A 14,145-nucleotide genomic window follows, 5' to 3' on the forward strand; every position below is an offset into this window, starting at 1 on the left:
CGTCAACTAACATCCGATAAGTCCAAGTTAGGCTCATTTAAGAGTAGGTATAGACGTATTGACGACTTGCGTCATGAATACATAAATTTCACGAACGAAATAAACTCGTTAAAACTAGCTTTGAATCCTCAAGACAGTATAAACATGAAAATGGTTGATGCCTTTGACGACATGTACTACGCAGTCAACGAAGTCGCCGAAATCTACCTACAGTGTGATAAAAGTGAAGCCGCATTGCCGTTCCGCGACGCCATCTCATCGGAGGCAACCGGAAACCGGAAACCGGAAACCATTTGCGCAACCACGTTTACCTAAAATCGAACTTATTAAATTTGACGGAAATATAGAATATTGGCAAACATTCTATGACACATTTGCATCTCTCGTGCACAATAACGAAAACATTTCTAATATCGAAAAGTTTCATTATTTACTTTCTTGCCTCACGGGTTCCGCGTTATCAATCGCCAAGGGCATTCCGGTCACATCAGACAATTATCAAATTGTTTTCGATGCGCTAATAGATCGGTATCAAAATAAGCGAATCTTAGCAGTAAATTATTTGGAAAAAATCTGTAGTCATCCTACATTAAAATCTAGTAATCTTAACGATTTACGTAAGATCACTAGTTTATTACAGGAATCCGTAAACGCTTTGAAATCCATTAAAATCGAAAACCTTGGGGAATTTATTTTGTTTTATTTATCTTCTCGCATATTAGACTCTGATACACGAAAACGATTCGAAAGTCAAAACAAAAGTCAGATACCTACTTTTATCGAATTATTAACATTCCTACAAAGTTATCTAAAAATATTAGAAGCTAGTGAGCCTTATAAATGTAATTCGAGCAATAGTTTGCCACCGATGGCACGTAGAAATAACAATAATTTTACGAAGTCAAAGTTATCATCATTTCCCGCGCATTTTAACGATAACGCGGCATCGATGTCGTTCGATGAGTGCACAGGGCCGTACTCAGATGCAGGGCCGCACTCAGGCGCGAGTTCTAACTTTAATAATACATCAAATGTGAATCTTGAGTCAATTTTAAATCAATGTAATTTGAATACAGGGTCGAACTCTAATACAGGGTCGCATTTTATTGACAACAATTTAATGCAAAATAATAATTTAAATAATCCTGATGTTCATGCATACTCAGTGTCAGATAAAAAATTCGGGTGTGTATGCTGTGGATATTTTCACCACACTATTTATAAGTGTCCGGTGTTTAATTCAAAAAATGTAAATGAACGTGAATCTTTAGCCAAATCAAAGCGCTTATGTTTCAATTGCTTAAAGCCCAATCATGCGGCTGATATGTGTCTGTCCAAAGCTTGCTGTACCAAATGCAACGCGCGTCATCACACGCTACTTCATCGCGACCAGGGCCCCACGTCAGCGTGTCCTGTGACTTCTTGTGCTACTCCAGCGGTTCCAGCTTCTTCTGCTGACCCAGTAGTTACTCTTAATTCTATGAATACAAGTTGCAACTTGCAGCAACATCGCTCATTAGTGTTATTAGGAACATGTGTGGTTAGGGCGTATGGTCCTTGTGGTGTTACACATCTTCGAGCACTTATTGATAGCGGTGCACAGAGTTGTTTCTTAACAACTGCCTGCGCACTTCGATTAGGTTTACCCTTACGTAGTTGTGATAATTCTGTTGTTGGAATAGGACAGAATCCAGTGCTTGAAGTCAAAGGTGAAACATCATTTACGATTCAACCATTACACTCAGATCAACCAACTTTTACGGTACGAGCTATTGTCATGGAAGCTCTCACCCATAAAATGCCTTCAGTAGAAATACCTTCTTTTGTCAAAGCTAACCTCAAGCACTTGGTTCTAGCTGACAGTGACTTTGATAAACCCGGTGACATTGATCTTTTGTTAGGCGCAGATATTTTCCATAGCATTTATAATGGTCAACGACTTGAAGTAGGCCCGGGTCTACCGGTAGCCCTACATAGTGTATTCGGCTGGGTTATCACGGGCAGGCTCGACGCTGAGTGTTCGCCTCCAGCTGAAACGTCTACACTTTTGGCTTCCACAGCTGCCTTAGACAATGTGGTCAAGCGATTCTGGGAGGTAGAAGAGCCGCCTAAGCAAACGATTGTCAACCCGGAAAATGAAAAATGTGAACAGATGTACACAGACCTCGTTCGACGCAACGAAGATGGAAGATATGTAGTACCTATGCTACTCAAGGAAGAACATGAGCAGTTAGGAGACTCTCATCGCACGGCCTTATCCAGACTTCATAATTTGGAGAAACGGTTCCTTCATCACGAAGACCTGAAACACGATTATGGAGAATTCATGCAAGAGTATCAAGACTTACATCACATGCATCAAGTTGAACCTTCTGATACAGATTTTAGATATTTGATTCCGCATCACTGCGTCATCAGACCTGACAGCACGTCAACGAGACTGCGTGTAGTTTTTGACGCCAGCGCGAAGACATCTAGCGGCATGTCTCTTAACGATATTGTCTACACAGGTCCAAAACTTCAAAACGATATCGTTGATATTATTACAAAATTTCGTTTACACAAAGTAGTCTTCACAGCCGACGTTTCCAAAATGTATAGAAATATTGAACTTCGTCCTGAGGACCGCAAGTATCAACATATCCTGTGGCGTAGCTCAACTTGTGAAGAAGTCCGTGAATATGAACTTAAGACTGTGACCTACGGCGTGAGCAGTTCACCATTTTTAGCCATCCGTACGCTACACCAGCTAGCAAACGATCACGGTGCATCATGGCCGGAAGCTGCTTCCATTCTGCGTCATGACACGTTCATGGATGACGTCACCGCTGGCGCTCCTTCAGTTGAAGCTGCCTTAAATCTGAAAGACGGAATTATTAATTTGCTGAATTGTGGTAAATTCGAACTACGTAAATGGAGCAGTAACTCACCTGAGTTCCTTGCACAACTTCCTTCTGAACATTGTCAAGTTCCAAAATCATTTTGTGACGATCAAAACATACAAACTTTAAAAATATTAGGTCTGCAATGGGACCCGAATCTAGATCTTTTTACTTATTCTCAATCTGAATTCACTCCAAAATTTACAAAGCGTTCCATTCTTTCTAATGTTGCTCGCATTTATGACCCATTGGGTTGGTTAACTCCCATGGTGCTTAAAGCTAAATTGATTCTTCAAGCCTTGTGGAAACTTCAATTAAATTGGGACGATCCTGTGCCAGACAGTATTGCTCATCAATGGACTGAGTTTGTCTCTGAGCTCAGTTACCTCAAACAAGTACAAATTCCTCGTCATATTCTGCCCTCAGACGTAGTAGAATGCCAGCTCGTTGGTTTTTGTGATGGTTCATCCAAAGGTTACGGTTGTTGTATTTATTTAAGATCTGTCTGTAGAGGTAAAATTTCAGTTAAATTATTAATCGCGAAGTCGAGAGTAGCTCCCATAAAACCAGTTACGATTAATCGCCTCGAACTTCTTGGTGCAGTACTTCTAGCTCGGGTCTTGAAACACATGGCTGACTTGTTAAATCCACACCTGAAGCTCTCTCGAGTGATTGCCTTCACTGATAGTAGTACAGTTTTATCTTGGCTTAATACTGAACCTTATAAATTAAAGACCTTTGTTTCGCATCGTGTAGTTAAAATTACCGATCTCGTACAGATTCAAAATTGGTATCACGTATCGACCTCCGATAATCCAGCTGATCATAGCAGTCGTGGGTTGTCATGTTCACAGCTGATCGCTTCTGATACCTGGTGGTCAGGTCCATCTTGGCTTTCTCTAGAGACTTCAGAATGGCCAGTTTCACAGGACGTATACGTGCCACCTGGAGGTGTGCCTGAGGTGAAGAGCTTGCCTGTGATAACTCATTCCGCGGACTTAGTGCCTTTATATGAGGGTCCGATTAAAAAATTATTAAGTCATTATTCTTCATTTTCACGTGTCCAAAGAGCATTAGCTTGGTTGTTGCGATTTAGTAAAGTCTTAAGAAAACTTACTTTCAATTGTAAAACTTTGACTGTGGAGGAATTAGAAAATTCATTATCCCTGCTTGTTCAACACGAGCAGACGGAATACTTTGCTAATGAGATAGAGTCAGTAAAATGTGCAAGGACTTGTTCACGTCCTATTCAAAAACTTAATCCCTTTCTCGATCACCGAGGACTCTTGCGAGTGGGGGGGCGTTTAGTAAATTCAAAACTTCCACTCTCTGAAATTTACCCTTTGTTGTTACCAAAAAATTCACGACTGTCTGCACTTATAGTTGACTATTTTCATAAACTTCATCTTCATTGTGGACCTAGAATGTTGCAGTCTATTATAAGTCGTAGATTCTGGATTTTGGGTATTCGCAATTTAATACGATCGCGACTTTCCAAGTGTGTAACGTGCTTCAAAGTAAATCCCACATCAGTTTCACCTATAATGGGAAATCTACCGGCACCCCGAGTACAACCTTCACGATGTTTTTCAAAGATAGGGATAGATTTCGCAGGACCCTTCATCGTGAAAGAGAGTAAAAGGCGTAAGGCGCCTGTTTACAAGGTGTACGTCTGCGTGATGGTATGTCTCGCAGTAAAAGCGATCCATCTTGAGCTAGTTACAGACTTGTCGACAAGTGCATTTATCGCAGCTCTGGACAGATTCGTATCACGCCGTGGTCTTTGTCAACTTATTATCTCTGATTGTGGTACAAATTTTGTCGGGGCCAAGCGCTACTTAAGCGAGGTTCACCAGTTTCTTTCCACTCAGGAGTCAGAACTTAATACTGAGTGTACAAAGCGTAATATCGTGTGGCAACATAATCCACCAACTGCTAGCCACTTTGGCGGTATTTTTGAAAGTGGTGTTAAGTCGATGAAGTACCACCTTAAACGAGTTGTTGGCTTACAAGTGCTAACGTTCGAAGAGATGTTGACTGTGCTGAATAAAGTAGAAGCCGTCCTTAACTCTCGGCCGTTATGCGCTTTGTCTAGCGATCCCACTGAGGTAGATGTCTTGACACCGGGTCATTTCATCACTGGTGGTCCTTTGGTATCATTACCGGAGATACCGCTTACAGATACGTATTGGCCGCCTAAAGAGCGATGGCAATTGTTGCAAAAAATGACACAGAGTTTTTGGAAAGGAGATTGCCACGGGGCAGGTCCCTTTTGTGGTATCGTGTGCCTGAATGGAATAATAACCTAAAAATATTGTTTATTTTTTTGTTTCCAAATTATTTTTTATACAATTTCTTTCACCCTGGGAATAAAGTTAAAATTAATTAATAGTTAAACATTACGTCGACATCCGTTTGATTGGTAAACAAAAAAAAGTTGCCAGATATCAAATAACTATTGAAAATTACGTATTTTAATCAATAGAGTAATCGATATCAAAACAAAACAGTTATTAAAAATAAAAAAATACAATTATTTTTAATTATTATTCTAACTATATTCATGATAAGTCTATATTGTTGAACAGATAAGATAAGATAGATAAGATAAGAGCGATTTTAAATTAAAATAAAAGCCTTACGTAATTTAAAAACTTAAATCGATTTATTAATGATTAAATATAATTGCTCTGGCAACATTTACTTGCGCATGTCACATCACTTTGACGTTCGTTCGTTGTGTGTTCGTGATTGCTTTGTATAATACGTTGAGTTTTGAATTCCGTATTTACTTAGTTATTATTTACGATACGTGCCTTTCTGCTACCACCGAGTTGAGCTAATAAGTTCCTCGCGTACTTACTTTATGTTTTGTGAGATAATTGACTCCTCTTTGTGAGATATTGACTCTAAGTGCTTGACTCTTGTTTGTGCTGTTCTTTGTGAGATAAAGTGCTATTCTTGGAGAACAATTTGACTCTTAGTGAAATCCTTGTGTGATATTGAACTCCCGAACTGTTTTTGTCAGAACTATGTCTACCCCAGCCAGAAGTCGGGCACACCGCCTGTCTTACCGACGCTGTATTAACTGTTCCCTTTTACTAGCGTCTAATTTACGCCGGTATACAGTTGAGGAGTTGAACGAGCAAATGACAGTTCTTCTACGAACTTGGACAACGCCTACACCTGTAAGTTATCGTGTGCATAAACAATAATAATTATTGTGGACAATATAAATATAGTGGTTAAATGCATTATGCAAACTCAAAATAACATTTGATTAGAGTAAACTTAGCACTGTAAACTTAGTTCTTTATGAGAGTTTATGTATTTACAAGTTTAAGCAGTTATAAATATAGAATAGTATAGAATATAATCTTTTCCAGGTAACGTCAGATGATATCCTATGTATTGAATGTTATTTGCTGTTGCAAGAAAGGATATTGTCAAATATAACTGGATCCCACGAGGATATATCACCTGCATATGGTCACTTAAATGTTTGTTATGGATGTGGTATCTCTGTTGCAAGTCGGAGAACCCACAGAGTTGAGTTAGACTGTCCACAACGTAGCATGATTTTAAGATGGACTTTAGCACATCTGGTGAGTATTATTTAATAACATTCTGTATCATCACGCCTATAATCCCCAATCACAAGCGTGACGACGATTAGGCAGAGGTGTACCTAACAGTACACAATACATTTTGTCAGTTATGTTCTAAGTAATAACGGTGAGACCATGCAATCAACCAGGCACAAACCCAGTATTCCAGGCTCTTCTGGTTACTACTCATGAAATCTTAATGGAAATACCCAGAAACCCAATCCTGGAACTGAACCTGAGATCTCATACCCTGCAATTGTGTTTAACATTTTCTAAATAATGTTTCAGAAAAAATGCTGCATAGTTTATTTCTAATTGATGCTATTTTTATTCATATGCTTGCACAATAACAATATAGGGTTTGGTACCTATTCTGATATTCACTAATACCAACTATTTCATTTTAGGTTCCACATTTACAAAAAGTGTGCATTCCTTGCTGGTTAGCAGCAACTCGGGAGACGAGACGTTTGGAGGTTCAAGATTCAAACAGACCTGCAAGGGTCATGGATGCAGCTCTATCTTCATTAGAAGACCCCGAGATACCTGAACCACCTCCAATGCCAGCTCCAACATCTCAACCACAACAAGCATTACGAGTTCAATCTAAGATTAACTCACAAAAGTATAAACGAGTTGCTGCAGCTTCTCGTCACTGTATGTTTGTAGGCTGTGATAATGATGAACGTCTTTTAGTACCTATGACTATAAAGGAACTGTTGTTATTGCAGTACAATATATATATACCTTTAAATGCTAGAATCTGTCATCACCATTTATATAGCAATCAGTGGGATGAACTGACTACCAACCTAAATGACTTTACTAGCTTTCAAGTTGATGATATATTTTCCATACTGGAAAGAGCTTCTCAAAGAAGTTTAGATTTTAATAATATTGCAGCAATGGATGCACATTTACGCCATTATTGGCTGGGACTTACAGAGATGCAGTTTAATGAAATATTAAATAGCCTTCCTACTTTACATAATAAGGTTAGAAATCCTAGCCTTGCATTAAGCACATTTCTTGTTAAACTTAGGACAGGGGACAGCAACCAAAGACTGGCAACTCTTTTTCAATTGCCACGATCTACATTAGAAAAAAAAATGAACATTGTTAGGGAATGTTTAAAAGAACATTTTGTACCAATGCATTTGGGAGTTAATCACACTAATATACAAAATGTGGCCTCACGTAACAGGACTATTCCTGAAGGTCTATTCGGAGACAGTAGCATGGCTCCAGATTCTAAACCTGCTATTGTCATATGTGATGGTACATATGTTTATGTACAGAGTAGTAGTAACTACAAATATCAGAAACAGACATATAGTCTACACAAATATAATAATTTGGTTAAACCCTTTTTAATCACATGTTGTGATGGATATATTTTAGAGTGCATTGGACCATATGAAGCAACAAAAAATGACTCGACAATCATGAGTGATCTATTTCGTAATGAAAGTGGTCCAATGCGCTCATTTTTTAGACAGGGGGATGTCTTTATATTGGATAGGGGATTTAGAGACGTGATCCCTGAACTCCAAAGCTATAATTATAAAACATACATGCCTGAGTCATTATTGGAAGGTGAATTTCAATTGACCACTGACCAAGCAAACAAGTCTAGGTGTGTGACTATGTGTAGATGGGTAGTTGAAATTGTAAATGGTCGCATCAAAAGAGACTACAAACTGTTTCGACAAGAATATTTTAACAGAGCATCAACACACCTTATGGATGATTTTAAAATTGTTTGTGCCCTTTTGAATAAATTCCACCCAACAATTGAAGATAGACCTGACGCTGCAGAGTATGTGCAAATTGCTCAGGCGAGATTAAACAGTAGTAATTATTTGGGGGAATTTATTCGAAGGGATAACATCAATAGGAGACGTACGGTTTTCCAAAACATAGACAGCAATGCTCCCCATTTAGATCATTTTCCAAGATTAACTTTAGATGATTTAAGAAGATTTGCATTGGGATCTTACCAATTAAAACAGGCTAGATCCTATTATGGGGAGCACATAAGAAGTAATGGTACTTATAATGTTGAAGTAAGCAATGATGTCTTGGAAGAGGATTTGCCCTTAATATTGGGTCAAAATAATTATTTAATTAGGACTAGAATTAAGTCCCGCCATGTGAGCCATAAAACATATTACTCTTATTTGTTGATAAGTAGAGATGAAGATCGGGCAAATTCTTTAGAAAGTATCATTGCTTACTATTGTAACTGTCTAGTGGGTAACCGTACGGTAGGGTGTTGTGCTCATACTATGACAGTATTGTGGTATTTAAGCTGGGGCCGCTTCAACAATGTGAGTGCTCCAGCTCAATCTTTGGACGAAATATTTTATGAAGAATAAATAGTTTATTCATGTTTTGTTTTTTTTTTATTTCCCTTGCTATTACTAAAATAATAATAACTATCAATAACGGTAATTATGAGTCTATACTAATATTATAAAGAGGAAAGATTTGATTAGGTAGGCTATAATTTATCCGGGTATGGAAAGGTGTTCCCGGGGACGCGGGTGTAACCGCGGGAAACACATAATAACAATTCCATTACTTTATGCATAAATAGAGACATAATTCCATGGTACTGCTATTTACAGTACATATTTCTATGCTCATAGTGATCTATAGTCCATGTCAATTTCTAATTATAACCTATATTCTTAAAACAGAAAAATAATGATATCTCTTGAACCAGGGTGAATAAATGAAAAAAGGTTTCTGATTATGAAAATGCAATGTTTTTCCTATTAGTTAAAATAAAAATCTTCAGGGCACAAACATTTTTCACTGGGACCCAACTTCCCTTACAAAACGGGCAATCTCCTTTGGCAAAGAGATTACCTTCATACACTGCAGCAGAGGTGCAAATGGTTCAAAGACCAAGTCAATGTGCAAGTAAGGTGATATAGTTACGATCGTGGAACAAAATCTCCCACCGTTGGAGTGGCGTTTCGGTCGGGTTGTCGAGCTTCATCCAGGCTCTGATAGTGTAGTGCGTGTCGTCACGCTACGTACGGCCAAAGGACTACTTGACGGCCTGTAGTCAAGATTTGCCCTTTGCCTACTTCTAACTAAACCTTAACCTTTCCATTGTAATTTATTAACCATAATTATTGTTAATGTAGCTTAAAATCAACTTACTCTTAACTTAAAATTATAAACTTAACTTACTAGGTAATTCAGCACGATTTGAACTCAAGCACACATAACACGCATCTTTTAGTCTTTTCGACTCTTATTTTGTGAAATCCCTGGACTGATTTCAAGTGGGGGGGAATGTTTGAGCTTGCATGCATTCCTTATTCCTTCCATTTCCCTCTCCTAGTTCCAAAAACTGCCACTCACCAAGCGAGACGTGGCGCCACCGTCAATGCAAAAAACTTTCGCGCGAGTGCCAAAAACACGACGCCGGCCGCCATAACGCGCCGCAAAATAAATTCAAAAACTATGTCTAAACTTCAATAAACTTCTTAAACTAATCAAAAAACCCTGCAGGGAGTTACTGGGCGCCCATCAAACCATAAATAACATGTGTACAAGTGATCTGTGTACTGTGTGAGTGGATCAAGTAGCAGCAACCGGCGGAACTTTGTAAGTACCTACTGATTCGTATTTCCCATCGGTCCTGCGTGCAGCTTTCCATAAACCTCTCACAGAAAATCTCGTCCAGACTTACAACCTGGATAGATCTGTTAAAAAACCCTAATGGTCTAGGGCTTACGGTCAACGAAGCGCCGTTCAAGTCACACCAATCAGGATGTTATAGTACTGGCTCCCGGTGAAGGACAGCGCCCTATCTCTTTATTATTTGATGAGCATTTAGAGGAGTTGGCATTTATAAAAGTTCATTGCGGCGTCAAACGAGATTTTAAGATTAATTTGAGACATTCTGAAATAATTAAATCGGAAATATCAAGACAAGACCGACGAGCTGTTCGACCGGATTATCTTTTTACTGCTCTAAAAAAACAGCAAATGACAATTGTAAAAAATAGTATAACAACATGTCTTCGAAAAAAAACTGTTAAAGGAACACCAGTTTTAGCCAGTAATGTTCTAGATATGAACTATATAGATAATTTAGTTCAGCACGACGACGGGTATCGCGTACTTAGTGGCATTAGAAATTCTCCTTCACACTGGGAGGGAGAAAAGAAGAAGGTATTAGCCATGATAAGACAGTTTGGAGTACCATCTTTCTTTTTGACGCTGTCGGCTGCCGAAGTACAGTGGCTAGAACTTCTGGTAATGCTGAAGGAAGTTGTTGACGGTGAAACTGTTTCTTTGTATGAAGTCGAAAATCTAAGTTACGAAACGAAAGCGCGGCTCATTCAATCCGACCCGTTTATATGTGCCTCTTACTTTGAAACAAAGCTAAGGGAAATTCGTAAAACGTGGTCTTGTTCTTCAGTTCCTTTTGGAAAGTATGTTATTAGTCATTTTTACTATAGGATTGAATTCCAGCATAGGGGCTCGCCACATGCACATATGATGCTTTGGCTTGAGGAGGCACCTATTTTTGTACCCGGTGATGTTGAATCAGCTGAAAGAGTCGTCCAGTTTGTGGATAACATTTTAACTTGTGATAGCAATGAACTAACAGAGGATATTCTTCATGTTCAAAAACATAAACATACGCACACGTGTAGGCCCAAGCCGGACAAACTTTGCCGTTTTGATATACCGTTTTTCCCTTTAGATTCCACTCAAATACTAGTCGAACTTCCAAAGGATAATGCTTCTTATAAAAGGGTCAAAGATATTGCAAGAAGTATCCAAATTAAAATGCAAGATATTCCACCTGAAATAGAAACATTTACAGATTTTTTGGAATTCGTAGGTGTTACATATGAAAATTATATTTTAGCTATAAGAAGCACTTTAAAGAGGCCCAAAGTATTTCTAAAGCGGTCTCCAAAAGACACGTATATCAATGCATTTTCTAAAAAAATCATAGAGTTGCATAAAGCAAATATGGATATCCAGTATATAGTAGATCCATTTGCTTGTGCAGTTTATATTGTGGATTACATAAATAAGGCAGACAAAGGTATGTCACGTCTTTTACGTTCCGCCATAGAAGAAGCTAAAAATGGCAATAGCAGTATAAAGGAGTCCTTGCGTAGCGTTTCAAATGTTTTTTTGAACGCTAGTGAAATTTCTGCTCAAGAGGCCGTGTACTGTCTAGCAAGTTTTCCATTATCGAGAGCTAGTGAAGGAGAAATATATGTTAACACTAGTCTGCCACAGGAAAGAGTACATATTTTAAAAAGTACGCGTGAAATTCAAAATTTAGATCCTAATTCGGATGATATATTTCAAAAAAGCTTCATTGATTATTATACTAAACGACCAATTGCATTAGAAAATGTCAGTTTAGCCTATTTTGCAGCCTATTATTATTACTCGAAACGCCGGCCGGTCGCTAGTGCTACCTATCTAGATTCTAGTGACGACAATGACCATAGTCAAGAAATGGACGAAAACAACGGCAGTTGGCTTCCCCTACAAGACAATTTGGGATTTATAAGGCAAAAAATAAAACCCAGAATAATCCGTTTTCGCCGTTACAGTTATCATGAAGACCCAGATAACTTTTACCGAGAGCAAATAATGCTCTATATACCTTGGCGTAACGAGGAAGAGGAATTAATTAATCCTGATTTAGATTTAAAAAATATTTTTTTGCAACATAAAGATTTAATACAAAATGAAAGTGATCAGTTTAACAAGCTTGGAGGGCCAGACCAGTTCGAATCTTTATTGTTAGCTATAAGAGATGCTGATTCAAATGAGGAAAATGAGGAAATTAATGAGAGAGGGGTAAATGGGGTAGAGCCTTTCGGAGACTACGAATTTGAAACTCAAATCGGAGATGTTGCTGAGGACATTATTGGGTTCAAGAACTTTTCATCAAATCAATCGCCGACTACAACAAGTATTTCATTCATCTGTTTTATTTGCTGGCATATCTGTAATTGTTGTCGGTGATTTCAGGCAACTACCACCTGTCGGTGACAATTGGGTGTTTCAGCCTAGCTCACGAAATCCTCTTGCTGAATTATGTGGAACACCAATTTGGGATCTCTTTAGCTTAACGGAATTGCATCAAATAATGCGACAAAGAGATGATGTTGCCTTTGCTACAGCTTTAAATAATATGGCAAGTGGGACAATGACCGATGAAGATATAACACTATTTAAAAGTCGTTGTTTTAATAACAATACGTTGCCAGAGGAATCCCGAGGAGCCATTCATCTATATGCCAGCAATCGAGAGGTAGACAATCACAATAACGCAGTCTTATCAAGTATGACTACCGATGGAGCTATATCGAAAGCAATAGATACTGTTTGCGGTGAATTAAATTCCACAATGAAGCAAAAAGCTTTAGAGACAGTTTCCAAATTAACGACTCAGCAAACATACGGTCTTCCTTCGACTTTAGTTTTAAAGATCGGTGCTAAATACATGTTGACTGTTAATATAGATACTGCAGATGGCCTTACTAACGGATCTACTGGTAAACTATCAGCTATTGATTTTGCCATCAACAGGGCAACTGGTGAAAGACGGCCGTTGCGTATGTGGTTATCCTTCGATGATAATGTCATTGGCCAACACAAACGATGCAATGCAATCTCTTCGCTGCACCGTTATAAAAATAGACTGGACCAGGGCTGGACACCATTAGAACCGGTTACGTATACAGTAAAGCGGTATAAATCATCAAATTTACAGGTTCGGAGGAGTCAGTTTCCTGTTGTGCCAGCGGAAGCCATCACTATACACAAAAGTCAAGGTACAACCTTAGAGCGAGTGGTGATACATTTAAAACCTACAATTCAAAGATCAATGATGTACGTAGCGTGTTCTCGTGCAACTACTGCACAAGGTTTATTTATAGTAACTGATTCTTTCAAACCGCCACGCCCCCCTAGTTCTCAAGATTCTATAGTAAAAGAAATGGCTAGATTGCGACAGAAACTATTAGTTCCCGTTTTCCGATTTTTGAGGGAACCTCGTAACTGCTCTCAAATTGTGTATCATAATGTACAATCTTTAAATAAACATTTACCGGACATAGCCAGTGATCCACAAATATTATCATGTGACATTTATTTTGCATCAGAAACTTGGAGTTGCTTAAACGATAACTTCTCTTTACCCGGTTTCATAGAATTAATTAGAACAAATGGGCCGGAACAAACATCATCAAATCCTGGGTTTGGGGTTCTAGCATTTATTAAACCGAATTTGCCGATTACATCTCCTAAAAGCTACTTAGAGCAATCAAGTAGTGTTTCTGGACACATTGAAGGAGTCTCATTGGAGTATGATAATAAGAGATTATTTGCAATATACAGATCACCTAGGTGCTCCAATAATACCTTAAAAGAATTTATGAACAAATATATATTTAATGAACATTCTATGCCTACACTAATTTTTGGAGATTTTAACGAAGATTTCCTCAAACAAAACTACATACATAAATTTATGCAGAATGCGGGATATACACCTCTTCTCCAAAATTGTATAACCACTAGAGGTGAAACTCACCTGGATAATATATTTGGTAATTTTAATTGTGAAGCTGGTGTATATACTTCTTTATTCA

General features: G+C 38.3%; 1 protein-coding gene across 1 annotated transcript; it reads left to right on the forward strand.

The window, feature by feature from the left end:
* Nucleotides 1-1,670: 1,670 nt before the first annotated feature.
* On the forward strand, nucleotides 1,671-8,885 carry LOC124635810. The gene is made up of 3 exons (XM_047171763.1): nucleotides 1,671-6,070; nucleotides 6,269-6,487; nucleotides 6,898-8,885. The coding sequence occupies exon 1, from the start codon at nucleotides 1,778-1,780 to the stop codon at nucleotides 5,189-5,191; it is 3,414 nt and encodes a 1,137-aa protein (XP_047027719.1). The 5' UTR covers nucleotides 1,671-1,777; the 3' UTR covers nucleotides 5,192-6,070; nucleotides 6,269-6,487; nucleotides 6,898-8,885.
* The last annotated feature ends 5,260 nt before the right edge of the window (nucleotides 8,886-14,145 follow it).

The sequence above is a fragment of the Helicoverpa zea genome, chromosome 13 (assembly GCF_022581195.2).
Source record: "Helicoverpa zea isolate HzStark_Cry1AcR chromosome 13, ilHelZeax1.1, whole genome shotgun sequence".
Taxonomy (NCBI): Eukaryota; Metazoa; Arthropoda; class Insecta; order Lepidoptera; family Noctuidae; genus Helicoverpa; species Helicoverpa zea.

Excerpts from the sequence above, each read along its gene's own strand:
- LOC124635810 (XM_047171763.1), top strand. The coding sequence starts at position 1,778 with ATGGAAGCTCTCACCCATAAAATGCCTTCAGTAGAAATACCTTCTTTT.